We start from the raw sequence: 14,004 nt of genomic DNA, 5'->3' as shown, positions 1-14,004 counted from the left end.
GTGGGGGGTCAATATGCTGCCTCTCTTTTTGGCTTTCTTATGATGATATATCGAGGCCTGAAAGGTGGCTTTTTAAACATTCGGGGGACTTTTACCTTTAAAATATCAGGAATGGCAAGTCTTCCAGTTTCTGCAGAAGGTCTCCAAAGAGGACCAGAGAACTAGAATGGGAATTGTCTCAGCCCTCTATTGAAGGGGTAATGGTAATGAAGTTTTCACAAAAAGATCTTGTCTTCCAAGTGTTTGTCAGGAGTTTTTAAGTTTCTGTTTAGACATTTATACTACAGTAAATGCTGTGGCAGTATGGCCAGGCTCAAACATTTATAAATAATAAGGAAGGCCCCCAAAATCATGAGGTTGGTTTAAAAATAATGAGATCTAATAAACGTTGCATTAGGTTATTTGCCTTCTGGTATCTGAGCCTTTAAAGTGCACTCAGGTCACAATTTCAAGTATTTCTCTGCAACCATGAGGTCTAGAAACTTTTTCTTTCCAAATGAGAGCTGAGGTTCTTTGTCTAATAACATGATCCCAGGAGCTGAGGTTTTAAGAAAAACACCAAATATTGCAAGAGTTGGCAATGCTGCAGCATGGGCAAATAGGTTAAAGAGAAATTCCTTCCCCTCTCAATTTCTTGGGGTTTGATTTTTTGCGATATCATCATCCCACTAGTTCTAGAGTCACCATAGAATCCTCTCAGCGGTTCTCAAACTTCTGACCCTGACCCCTTCTGACAACAAAAATTACTACACGACCCCAGGAGGGGGGACCGAAACCTGAGCCCCTCCGCTCTGGGCAGGGAGGCGAAAGCTGAAACCCAAGGGCTTCAGCCCTGGGCGGTGGGGCTCAGGCTTTGGCTTTGGCCCTGAGCGGTGGGGCTTCAGCCCCAGGCCCCAGCAAGACTAAGGCCAGCCCTGGCAACCCCATTAAAACGGGGTTGCAACCATAGTTTGAGAACTGCTAGCTGGAGCAGAGTATACAAGACCTGAAGCTACAATTTTTTTTTTTAAACTTAGCCTTTTAAAGTTTATGTAATAAGCAAAAATGGGCAAAAGCACACCTTTTCTTTTTTAGTAGGTCACCTTTAAATTAAGTTCTTGTTTACCTATTCTGAGTGCCTTCAGTGATCGTTACAAATCCTGTGTCATTGAACAGAATAAGGCCGAGGACTCCTTTTCTGGCCAGAGCAGTTTAATGGCCATAATAACTCTCCACGGATTCACAGGAAATGTTAGAGCACTCATGATTGTTATTGGTTTCACCTGCACAACTTGCTCCACTACAGAGAAGTGCTCCATTGCACAGCATGTTTTGCAGTGGTATGCTTCAGAAAGGGCCTCGACACAGAGTAACACATACCTTTATAAGACACTTACAGAGCTTTGCTAGTCACAGTGCAGCATTCACTTAAGAAACGCGCAACCCGTTAGAGATCCTCTGCCTGCCTGCCCAGACCACAGTGCAAATGGGGAAGGTTGTGTCCTGCTGTCTTTAAAATACGGTTGTTTTTTCTCCCTTCAACTTTTTCTGTATTTCATTTCTCTAGCCCTCTGCTCACTATTCATTGTTCACCCTTTATCCTCCCGTCCCTCAGGCAAACTTAGTGCTAACATCTATAGGCTTCGCAAGTCACCTCTTCATGGCCTGCCTTGGAGACTTTTTTTACTTCAAGCAGCACTAGAGGTCCAGAGAGGAGTCTGTATATTTCATGAGGTTTTAAAAGACCTAGTAGATGCAAATTCTCCTCCTCCTGGCATGGGTAGGAAGCTGTGTTTTTTGGGGAGAGGCGTTTAGTCTGGGCTTATGAGAGGTGGTAGGGCTGCTTCTTGAATCATAGGGGCTCACCCTCTGCCATAATACTACTCACCCTGGTAACCAAAGGTGTCATTTGTGTATTTGATGTATTAAGAAGCCAAATATCAAGATCTCTGACTCCAGCTGGCTGAAATCACCGGCACATAGAACCATGCTGTGCCTTTGATCCTTGTGAGCAACACGCAAGGATCTCCATGAAAGCTGTGTCCGTGCATTGAGAACTGTGCAGAATCCACAACTTCTAACCTATAGGGAATTGTCCTTTAGTGTCATCTGCTGGGCGGAATTCAAAGTTCTGTGTGAGTTAGCAATGCTCATTGTTCTCTGGTACCGCCTTATGTCAAGGATTAGCTCTCTGACAGGAACAATACTAGAGCTGTTACCTGAACAGGGAGAGTAGGGAGTGTAATTTGTCATGACTGATCTTTAATCCAGATTCTGTGTCAAGCCCCTGCAGTGGGATGTTTCTCTGCATTTCAGATGTGTATACCTGTTTGAACTCAACAGCTCAATGGCCATTTTGCACTATTTTTTTAAATGTAAGGCGGCAGGAGTATTATATTTTTCTTGATTTTTTAAAAAACGCATTGCACTTTCATCTGAGGATCTTGCCAGTCTTTACAATCATTGCCGAGATGTCTTTTATCCCTGTACTGCAGGCCTTTATCAGCTTCCCCAGAGCATGCTTAGCTCCGCTGTGATTATTCAAGTTCTGTAGGTGACACTCAATATGTTTGGATAATTGGGGTTACAGAAAATTGAAGGAATTTTCAATTTAACTAATAGAAGATGGGGAACAAGCCACTGTGTCAATTATTGGATATTTGCTTAAAATAATCAAGGTTGTATTTGCTTGATGATGGTAAATTCACAGAGCCCAGGATTTACTGCTGGCAAGAGTAAAAAGATGCTTTTCAGTGGTGCTAGAACCTTGCTACACTGCTGGATAATGGATGATGCCACATACTGATTTAGCTGACTTTTATTACAATAAATGAAGGCCTGCTGAAAATCTACAAATCTGCATAAGTGGTTCCCCATAAAGGAAGTGCCTTGTGAATGAGACCCATTATCTTGCTGCTTTGCAGAAGTGTTCTCTGCTAGAAGGCATTCATTATTAATGATCCTATTTTTAATTCTATCATTGCCAATTATTCACCAGAAATTTCCCCCCATGTTCATTACATTGAGTTCAGTTCCAGTGCATGACTCACTGAACTTTTTTGTTTCTTTGAAGATTCTAAATGAAAGTCGTGATGCTTTTATCCACCTCGCCTCCTTTTAAATGGATATTTTGAATCTATTGTTTGTTCTAAGTTTAGAGGAAATTTAGAAAATAGGACTTGTGTGTGTGTGTTAATTTTGATCTCCTCTGGACCAATTCATCCTGAAAGCCATGTGACTCCCTGACTGAGAGGTATAGAAGGTCAGTGAGTTTGTGGCACTGTCTCCCCTCCTCTCCTGTTTTTTGCAGAACTGAAGGAACTGTGTATTGTTACAGAAAGACAGCCTCAAAACTCAGGAAACCCTTATTCCCAGGCTTGTCCACTAGCCACTGGGCCACACCTCTGTGCACTGGGCAGTAGTTTGTAATGTTGGATAATTATGGCCATCAAAGGAATATGCGTAAAACAGATTACTCCAGAACACTTATAAACTCAACAATATTTTTCATCAAGAGTTTCCAGGGTTCACAACCGTGAACTCTCACAGTGAGTGTGTTCAGAATCAGAGGAGCCTGGCAGCTAAGGACCCACACCTTGAGTCTCTGGCTTCTGTACTTGGTGCAGCCCAGTCTCAGAAAGAACTGAACGATTTTAGCAGAAAGTTTCTAAAAATGTACAGCCTGAGGCAAACACCTGATATGGAAAATTTCAGACTGTACTCTTAAAGTTTGACAATATTATAAGCAACTGAAAACATGGTCTTATAATGGAAAGTGTCAGGTTATCTTAACTACAGGTGGCACAACCTGCTCTGCCTGTAATTAAATTAGAATCCAGTTAAAACCTGCAGCTCTGTTTGTAATGTAACTAAATCAGACCATTGTTCTTGTACAGGTTGTTCCAAATCTTTTAGTCTCAGAGGGAATTAATGTATTTGGCTCCTGGATTACATAGGTGTGTCTGAAAATAACATAAAACTGCCTGATAAGTTAGTTACTAGCGGTATTTTCAGGTGGTATTGTGTGTATGAGCAAATCGCCTCTCTCAGGACATGCAAAATACTAATTCAGCTCTATACTGGATTTCTCACATCACAGCAGGAGGAAGGAGATCATGCAAAGGCTGCTGTTTTCCTGGCTTTTGTTATTTTTCCTGTAGTTTCACCAGACCAGGCTACAGAGGAAGTCAGAGTTAAATGTAACAAACACTCTACTAGGCTGAGCTAAACAAAAGGACTTTTACCTCAGTGCTTGAGGATTTTGGGAACTGTGGATTTCAGTTCTGTTTAGGCTTTGAAATGATTGTTCTCTAAATTTATTCTGCGTATACAGTCACTGGGCTATGACATGTGCCCTCTCTAGGCTCAGATCACTGGCTGTTATCACTGTGGTATATAACCAAGGAGCTACTGCTGCCTGGATGCATAACGCTGTTAAAATGTGCAGTATAAACCAGGGCTGTTCTCCTCCATGTTCTAATTGTATTTCTAATTCTAATTCTAAAAGCAAAACTACTCCACATTCAAGTCCCACCTTTGGTGATGGCCACAAGAAGTGAGCAAACAAACTCTCGAAATTATTCTCTCCTAATCTCCAGTCCTGTCTGCTGTGTCTTTCAGATTGGACGTGTCGGAGAGCACAGACTGTATTTTGTGATTTGCTCAGTGAAGAAGACTTAATACACAACAGAATGTTGGGTCATTGTTGAGCTGAGCTTGTGGAAGCAAGTGGCAATTTTAACCACAAAGAACTGTGTTCTCTGTGGAGCTTTTTGGCCAGGATAAAAATGCATGATCTGCAGAAGCTTAATAAGCAGTGGCTTGTAATGTCATTTTAGGCTCACAGCAATGTAGAGCAGGGACTGTGTCTTCCTGTGTGTATATATCATATATACTGTCTGGGGCTTATGTTAATTTGTTTTAATTGCTGGGTATAAGCATTATCCTTTTGGGGGAAGCGCTTGCTGCCTGCACCTGTGTTGTAGTTTTAATGGAGGGTTCCTTCCTTTTGCTAAGGTGCACCCAAGCTAATGTGTTAGAAGTTTGGTTTCCTTTATACTGTTTTTCATGTGACTGCATGCTACTGTGGCCCAGGGACCCCTGTGTTCAAACCCTGCACGCTACTGCAAATGTGGGTGTCAGATTTGTACACAATATGCCTGGTGAAGTATCATTTGAAAACTAACAACAACATCATTGTTAAATGTATGTGACAATACTGTGTGTGGAATTATGGATACTCAGGGATATTATGCTTTGAAATTTGTGCCTAAAAGGTGTTTAAACCAGGCATGTCAGGGGAAGTTGATAAACATGTTTCCTCAACACAAAGGAAAAAGGCCAACACTTCAAACCAGGTGTGGCCAAATTCAATGGGCTATTTGTTTGCATTCGAGGCTGCAGAAGGAGAACATTTACATTGTCAAATTGCAGCAGGAAGCAACACATTGGAACACACCAGCGAACACCTTAATCAAGATGGAGTTGGGCCTCAATAGGAGACAGGTGACTGAACCCCAGGGAATCAATTTGACCCGTGAAACAAAGGCAGACCAGTGCAGTGCAGTGCAGTGTTTGATGGGAAGGGTGTGTTAACTCCAATTAAAAAGCTGTGATGTATCGACTCTTTAAAAGAGCAGCAAACTTTGTACTGTGGTAGGGGCTGTGGATAGCAGAGAAAGGAGCTTGGGGGCTGGAGTTCACTGATTGTTACCTGCTAGGCAAAGTCTGGGCTGGACGAGCCTTGAGGAGTTTGCTGGTGTGGCAGGGGAGCTGATGCACAGTCTAATCTCCAGAAAAGCTCACTCTTGCTGAGGCAGAGTGCTCACAGTTCTGGGTGTTCTCAGCAGTATGTTACAGCTACTAATCTTCATATGGGCTTAATATTAGCACCATATACAATTAGAAAATTCATATTTATCAAGGAGCACAGAAGATTTTTTTTTTTTGTACTTCAGTTGTATTTAGGAGATGGCCTGTCGAATTTTTGCCATGATGCTGGCTCAGGCCTTATTTCTATGGGGGCCTCGTGCATTCTTCAAAAGCGATTTATTTGTGGCTCAGTGGGACTGGAAAGCTGAGTGATCAGACAATGAGTGTGGTGCGAAGGTGGGGTGCCCGTGCGTAATGGGATCCCTTGACAGATGTGGTAGTGTGGAGAGTTGAGCTTTCCTGGCATAGAGGGCGGAGTGCCATAATGTTGTGCTTTGGTATTGTGTAATGCAGGGATCGTCAACCTTTGGCACGCAGCCCATCAGGGAAATCCGTGGGCGGGCCGGGACGGTTTGTTTACCTGCAGCGTCCGCAGGTTCAGCCGATCGCAGCTCCAGGCCCATATCGCTTCCCCCATTGGCCTGGAATGGCAAACAGCAGCCTGTGGAAGCTGTGATCAGCCGAACCTGCGGACATTGCAGGTAAACAAACCATCTCGGCCCGCCAGCAGATTTCCCTGATGGGTCGCATGCCAAAGGTTGACGATCCCTGGTGCAGGGCTGGTGCTACCATTTAGGCAAACTAGGCGGTTGCCTAGGGTGCCAAGATTTGGGGGCACCAAAAAGCGGTGCCCCCAATTTTTTTTACAGCGTTCCTATGCCCCTTCCCCGAGCACGCGGTCGCCGCTCCACTTCTCCCGCCTCCCAGGAGCGCCAATCAGCTGTTTGGTGCTGCAAGCCTGGGAGGGGAGGAGAATTAGAGCGGGGGCGGCATGTTCGGGGAGGAGGCGGAGCAGAGGTGAGCTGGGGTGGGGAGCTGCCGCACGGCTCCCCGGGGGGAGGGAGCTGCCGCGGGGGGGGGGGCGCCTCAGGGCGGGGGGGGGGAGCTGCAGCAGGGGGGGCGCCTCAGGGCGGAGGGGAGTGCGGGGAGCTGCCGCAGGGCTGGGAGGGGTGCAAGGTGGAAGTTTCGCCTAGGGCGTGAAACTTCCTTGCACCGGCCCTGCCCTGGTGTAATGTATTGAGATCTCCTGGCACAGCACATCACCTGGATAATGGGGTGTCTTTGTGTGTTGAGGTGTTTGGGCAGAGCAAACAGTCACCTGTTATAGTGAGAGCAGAAGTTGGTTCCCGTTCAATACCCTGGCAGTGCAGTACCTAGTCTGGCTAGAGCATATATCTACCAGCCTTTCAGGAGAAAAAAAATGTGGGACATAATGTCCAAAGGGGATAAATCTGGGGAGAAGGTGCCTCTCCTTTGCTCTTCTTTATTCTCCCAGCCCAACACCACCCAGTTCTTCCTCTTGCTGGCTGCTGCATTGTGAAGAAGGAGAAAGCGTTCTTCTCTTTTCTATTTGCACTGTCCTGGTTAGACACCCTTCCCTCCCCCCACCCCGTATGCGGCATCTCCTGCAAGGGAAGAGGAAGTGCTGCAGCATTCATGACAACATGGCCTTCTCTTGTGGAGGCAATGCTAGTGGAGTGTGAAGGAGTCACGGAACCGAGACCAGCTGATGCAAAGAGGTATGAGGGTACTTATCATGGGAAAGAAAGGGTTGAATGGGGAAGGAACCAGCCCCATCTTCACCAAAAAGTATGGGTGGCTTAAAAAAATCAGTTAAAAAAAAACTTGCTTCCCTTCCAAAGTTACTGTAAAATGTGCAGTGATGGAAGTGAACAGGTGAAAGATTAATGGGGGCGGTTCCACACCCAGAATTCAGGTCAGTCAATAGGTTTGGCAGCATGAGGCTGCCATAATAGCCCAACTCTGGATGATCAGTAGTTAGCCTCCCAAGTTAGCTGGGCTAGTTCCAGTGATACCTTTGGTCAAACTGTGGCTTTATCATGTACACAGCACACATAGCGGAGGTGCAGCTTGTGACACCCAACCCTTCAGGGTTCCAATACTAATTGGACTAGCTACTTTCTGCCTTTAATAAACCCTCTAATGGAAAATGATACAGAGCTTTGGCTAATAAAATGCCATAATATGAAAGAAAATGAATAGTTCATGTTAGTAATTGCCTAATGGAACATTATCCAAAACAAAACAGAAATTGACTGTCTGAAATAACCCTGCTATTCCTTAGTCTTTATGACTGTTTGTAGAAGCAAGGAGCTTTCCAATTACCAATAGCAGAAGGGCAGGATGTAATGACCTCAAAGAGCAACAATCACGGACTAGCCAGTAAAAGAGACCAAATCCCCCTTTTCTCAAAGCTATTGCTAACAGAGAACTGGGAGAGTGGGAAACGGTCAGGGTACCACATAAGATGGCTTGGAGACAGACCGGTGGGACTGGGGTCAGTAAGGGTAACAATTGTGTTCAACACCCCCTCAAGAGATGGGCAGGCAGGTTGCTAGTATAATAGCAAGTTCCTCCACCCCACTCCATCCCACCTGAAGGAAACTGACAAAGAAACAGTTAAGTGAAATCAGGAATTTGTTTTCCTTTCTTTTAAAGCAAGGGTAAGGTCATTTTCCATGGGCCCTCCAGGAAGGCAGTATCTGTGTCCTTTGCTCTAGCTACTCTGGGTTTTCATGCTAGCAATCATCTCATGCACCTTCTTGTTGAGGGATCCTCCATGGACTCCGTTTTTGCCCATGAGGAAGATCAGGGCTCTGGGAGTCTTGCCAATACAGATGGACTTGTTGTCACCCTCCTTGGTTCTGGTGTCCATCACAGCATCTTTTTCCACAAGCAAGTAGTCGCGGATCACACTGCACTTCTTGCCAGCTATGGTGATACCAGTCTGCAGGAACCCCTTCCTGTCATGGCCTATGATCACCCCCACTTCCTGAGGTGAGATAGCAGCCAGTAGGCCCCCTGGCTTGGAAGCCCACACTGATTTGTTGTCATTGTGCCCCACGATAGCTACATCTTCAATGTTCTTATCTTTTAGAATGGTGTTGATGTAGCTTTTCCAGTCACCCATCCTGCTTTGGTTATCAGAATGCTTCTGAAATGCTCTCAGCCAACTTGTTACCTCTTTGCTTGCCTTCTGAGCTTCAGGACTGGGGGCTTTCAAGCTAATCCTGGAGATTTTGATGTTTGAGCTGAGGATTCTGAAGTGTTCAAGCTGAGGAATCAAGAGGGTTCAGCAGACACTGCTCTTGCTTTGCCAATCAAGGGAGATCTATTCCCATCATGAACTGGTCATGTGTATGCTTAAACAGTTGCTAAGAGTTTCTTTGTGATGTCAAAAGCATCTAGCATCACAACCTGTAGGCCATTATGATGTCATCTCTCTCTTAAAGAGAAAGTATCCTTTATTCCCAAGAAATGTACAAGATGTTGGCCCTTCTACTTCCTACTGCCAGGAGGGGTCTGTGACGTTACCTCCCATAAGGCTTTATGGGAATATGACATAACTGGAATATGTTTTCTACTGCCTGTGCCATGTAACATATTTCTGTAAAGGTTATGGTCTACTATATCTATTCATCCTATTTGTACACATATATCATTTTGTACTTGAGGTTAAGAATATTGGCTGTATACTTGCTTGATTTCTAAGTAAGCTTTGTGAGGCATTTGGTCAGCTTCTTTAGGAAGGAATTTGCAAGGTTAAGTACCCGATCAGGAAGCACTTGGGGAACAATGCATCTTGGAATGCTCCAATCCACACAAGAAGTCTTCCTGGAGACATACAAGATACCATGTGGACAATGGCTTCTGCCTGTAAAGACTGTGAGTCATGCATGGACATGTGACTCTAGAACTCCATCTTGGAGCTGGACTTTGCATAGGAGTGAGGAGGGGGGTCTCCACCCACAAGCGAAAGTCTATTTAAACCCATGGGAGACCCCTCCATTTTGTCTTTAGCTGGCTAAAGAGAGAGCCTCCTCACCCTCCCAGGATACTTGGAAGAAACTGGAACAAAGGGGTGTGAGTGATTACTGGACCCAGGCTAAAAGAAGATTAGTCTGTAAAAGGGAGCATTCTGGAACTGGTGAGGATCTTATCTGTATTCAGTGTTTGATTAGACATAATTTGTGCATTTTATTTTATTTTGCTTGGTGACTTTGTTCTGTTTGTTACTACTTGGAACCACTTAAATCCTACTTTCTGTATTTAATAAAATCACTTTTTACTTATTAATTAACTCAGAGTATGTATTAATACCTGGGGGAGCAAACAACTGCATATTTCTCTATCAGTGTTATAGAGGGCAAACAATTTATGAGTTTACCCTGCATAAGCTTTTATACAGGGTAAAACTGATTTATTTGGGTTTAGACCCCATTGGGAGTTGGGCATCTGAGTGCTAAAGACAAGCACACTTCTGTGAGCTGTTTTCAGGTAAACCTGCAGCTTTGGGGCAAGTAATTCAGACCCTGGGTCTTTGTTGGAGCAGACGGGAGTGTCTGGCTCAGCAAGACAGGGTCCTGGAGTCCTGAGCTGGCAGGGAAAACAGGGATAGAAGTAGTCTTGGCACATCGGGTGGCAGCTCCCAAGAGGGTTTCTGTGATCCAACCCATCACGGGGTCATTCATATGAACTTCAGTTTTTTATTACGGTCCCCAAAGAACATGAAAACTGCTCTATATTGTGTATCACAGGGCTTGGTGGTGGAAGAGTGAAAAGGAAAATGCAGATCGATGTATAGATATGAAAAAACAAGATGAAAATGCAGAAGTCCCAGTACTGTAGTTGAAGGTGTTAAAAATTACAGGTTTTAGCCCACGAAAGCTTATGCTCAAATAAATTTGTTAGTCTCTAAGGTGCCACAAGTACTCCTGTTCTTTTTGCGGATACAGACTAACACGGCTGCTACTCTGAAACAATTCTTTCAGTGAATATTGGATCAGATTCTGCCCCTGGAGAGTCCATGTTTCTTCTGAAGTGGAAAGTGGAGAATTCCTCTAGGAGGCAAAGCCATCCAACCACCTGCTAGGCCTTTCTTGCCCTCTTCCAAAGTCCTAGTCTAGTGATACCATCTCTTGCTCTGGAGTGTTGAAGGAAACAGACTGTGCAGCCAACGTTTACTTACACTTTGCAGCCGAAGTATTCTCTATTCTGTGCCTCACCCGTCAGTTGTGTGGTGTGCAGGGAAACTGATGCTGGATCTTGGGCAAAAACTCATCAGTATTAACTTGGCATGGCTGAAGGAGGTATTTAAAGTAGAAATGGGCCTAAACCAGTGGTTCTCAAAATTTAACAACTCACAAACCCCTTTCATGAAAATATCAAATCTTGTGAACCCACTCCTAAAAATGAATATTTCCAGGGATTTTATCCCTTACCTGAGCATAAATTATAGAAGCAGTGATCTTGGAAATAATTTGTTTTTTTATGACATGCTTATTACACACTATTTATTATTACATTATTCATTTTATTACATTATGAAAACAGCAACACTTCCAAGATTTCACTTTTGTAGCTCATATCACTTCGATTAAGCCTCCTACATGTTTCATCAAGGAGTACGAACCAGCATGAAGGTATTTAAGAAACCAACTCAAATATTTTCTCCCACAAGCATTTGAGTCTTGAGCCGTCCAGGCAAATAACACATGACTACAACAAAGCTTAAACTTGTTCTGCCAGGAAGTTATGGTCACGGGGATCGGGCTGCTGGCCCCGGCACCTGGGGTCCCTAGGGATGGCTGTGTCCACCATTACAGAATTTTTTTTCTGAGAACCCCCGATACATTTTGCAAACCCCAGTTTGGGAACCATTGGCATAAACCAAACCCCCCAAATCTGATAATTTCTGGACTTTGGATCTGGATCTCAACTGTGTAGCTGGCCTCTATGTATATAATGGGTTGAGCAAAACATCCACATACTTAATAGTTCAGGCCCATTTCTTAATATACAGATACTATCTCTAGCTAATATGAACAGACTTCTCCTAGCCTCTGAAACAGTAAAATAAACATCTTACTGTGATTACGTGACCTCCTTCACAGCAAGTGCCCTGTCTAGATCAATCCAGCTTTCTTGGCTCCCTCAGCATGCTACCATCAGTGCCAGCTGTAAGCATATGGACTCACCCCTGCGGTGCCTCTTGCTGGTCTCTCAGGGAATTAGCTCAATTTCCAGCCCGGAGCGCCCTCTGCAAGCCAATGATCTGCCACAACTGGGCCCCATGTCCCCCCGGGACCCTAGTGCCCATTTTCTCTGAGGTGCTTCCCCCTGGCAATATCCTAACAATCTCTGTGAATCTCCCTTCCCTGGGGAACCCCCACCCATTACCCCCACCTTGCCTCAGTCTGGGCTACTGCCAGTCCTCACCTAGCCCACTCACTGGGGCAGACTGCAGTATAAAAGCCACTCATCACAGGCAAGGGGGTTTGACCTGCTGCCTTCTTTTACCAGCCAGTACCTCTATGGGCCTGGGACCAGGCCCTGCAGCCTGGGGAGTCACCAGACTGGAACTCCTCTGGCTCTTCCCCGGCCCTGCCTCACTCCCAGGTACCCTCTTATTCCCCTGCAGCCAGGCCAGTCTCCCTCCACAGCTCGAGGAGAGACTACTTGGCTTCTGGCTGCCCTGGCCTTCTGATAAGGCCCAGCTGCCCTGATTGGGGAGTGGCCCAGGTGTAGCTCCTTCCCCAATCAGCTTGGGCTTTTTCTCCTAGTCCCTAGCCCTCTCCCAGGGCTGGCTTCTACCCTGTCAGGGCTGGAGCGGGTAACCACCCCGCTACACAGCCTGCATAGGGTGAGAAGCCCCGGTGGGCCAGCCCATATTCCACCCTGGTCCCGAGGCCCGCCGGGGATATCAGCTGGCGGCTCCTTCATGGGGCCGTGAGCACGGGCGTGTATTTGGCGTGGTTTACACCTGTCCCGGACACCTGCCCCTTCTGCGGCGTGAGGGAGACTCTGGCTCACGTTTACTTGGAGTGTGCCAGGTTGCAACCCCTACACCGGCTCCTCACCAATATTATGTTGCGTTTCTGGCTGCACTTTTCCCCTCACCTTCTTATTTACGCACTCCCTATCCATGGCCCCATAAAGTCACGGGACCTCCTGGTCAACTTCCTCTTGGCCCTGGCTAAACTGGCCAGCTATAAAACCAGGGAGAGGAGGTTGGCTGATGGAGGCTCCTGTGACTATGGGGCCTGTTTCTGATCCTCTGTCCGTTCGCGTATCCGGGCAGAGTTCCTCTGGACGGCGTCCACTGGCTCCCTTGACACCTTTGAGGAGCAGTGGGCGCTGTCCGGGGTTCTCTGCTCGGTGTCCCCGTCAGGTTCCCGTCTTTTGACCCTTTGACCGCACTCCTGTCCCTGTTATTGCATTAGTTGTCCGCCGTAATCATTTGGGTTTCAGGCCCTGTAGATCCTCCCCTTAGGCTGGGGGGGGGGATCCTTTAGCAGTGGGCGAGCTTATGCCCGCCCACTTCCTGGACCCCAATAGGTACACAGCCTGCATAGGGTGAGAAGCCCCGGTGGGCCAGCCTATACTCCACCCTGGTCCCGAAGCCCGCCGGGGATATCAGCTGGTGGCTCCTTCATGGGGCCGTGAGCATGGGCGTGTATTTGGCGCGGTTTACACCTGTCCCGGACACCTGCCCCTTCTGCGGCGTGAGGGAGACTCTGGCGCATGTTTACTTGGAGTGCGCCAGGCTGCAGCCCCTATTCCGGGTCCTCACAGATATCCTGTTGCGTTTCTAGCTGCACTTTTCCCCTCACCTCCTTCTCTATGCACTCCCTATCTGTGGCCCCACAAAGTCACGGGACCTCCTGGTCAACTTCCTCTTGGCCCTGGCTAAAATGGCCATCTATAAAACCAGGGAGAGGAGGTTGGCCGATGGAGTCTCCTGTGACTGTGGGGCCTGTTTCCAATCCTCTGTCCATTCACATATCCGGGCAGAGTTCCTCTGGGCGGTGTCCACTGACTCCCTTGACACCTTTGAGGAGCAGTGGGTGCTGTCCGGGGTTCTCTGCTCGGTGTCCCCATCAGGTTCCCTTCTTTTGACCCTGTGACCACACTCCTGTCCCTGTTATTTCATTAGTTGTCCCCTGAAATCAGTTGGTTTCCAGGTCCTGTAGATCCTCCCCTTAGGCTGGGGGGGATCCTTTAGCAGTGGGCGGGCTTCTGCCCACCCACTTCCCTGAACCCAATAGGTACACAGCCTGCATGGGAGCACTC

General features: G+C 46.5%; 1 protein-coding gene across 1 annotated transcript; it reads right to left on the bottom strand.

Moving 5' to 3' along the window:
• Positions 1 to 8,428: 8,428 nt before the first annotated feature.
• PFN3 (profilin 3) lies at positions 8,429 to 8,842 on the bottom strand. The gene has a single exon (XM_024221311.1). It carries the CDS (start codon positions 8,840 to 8,842, stop codon positions 8,429 to 8,431), a length of 414 nt encoding a protein of 137 aa, XP_024077079.1.
• Positions 8,843 to 14,004: the final 5,162 nt, after the last annotated feature.

The sequence above is a fragment of the Terrapene carolina genome, unplaced genomic scaffold, assembly GCF_002925995.2.
Source record: "Terrapene carolina triunguis isolate 2854851 unplaced genomic scaffold, T_m_triunguis-2.0 Scaffold262, whole genome shotgun sequence".
In the NCBI taxonomy this organism is placed as follows: domain Eukaryota; kingdom Metazoa; phylum Chordata; order Testudines; family Emydidae; genus Terrapene; species Terrapene triunguis.
Note: the sequence above shows the minus strand (reverse complement) of the source record. Positions and strands in the feature narration are given on the sequence as shown.

Coding starts and splice junctions, on each gene's coding strand:
- PFN3 (XM_024221311.1), bottom strand. CDS start 8,842: ATGGGTGACTGGAAAAGCTACATCAACACCATTCTAAAAGATAAGAAC.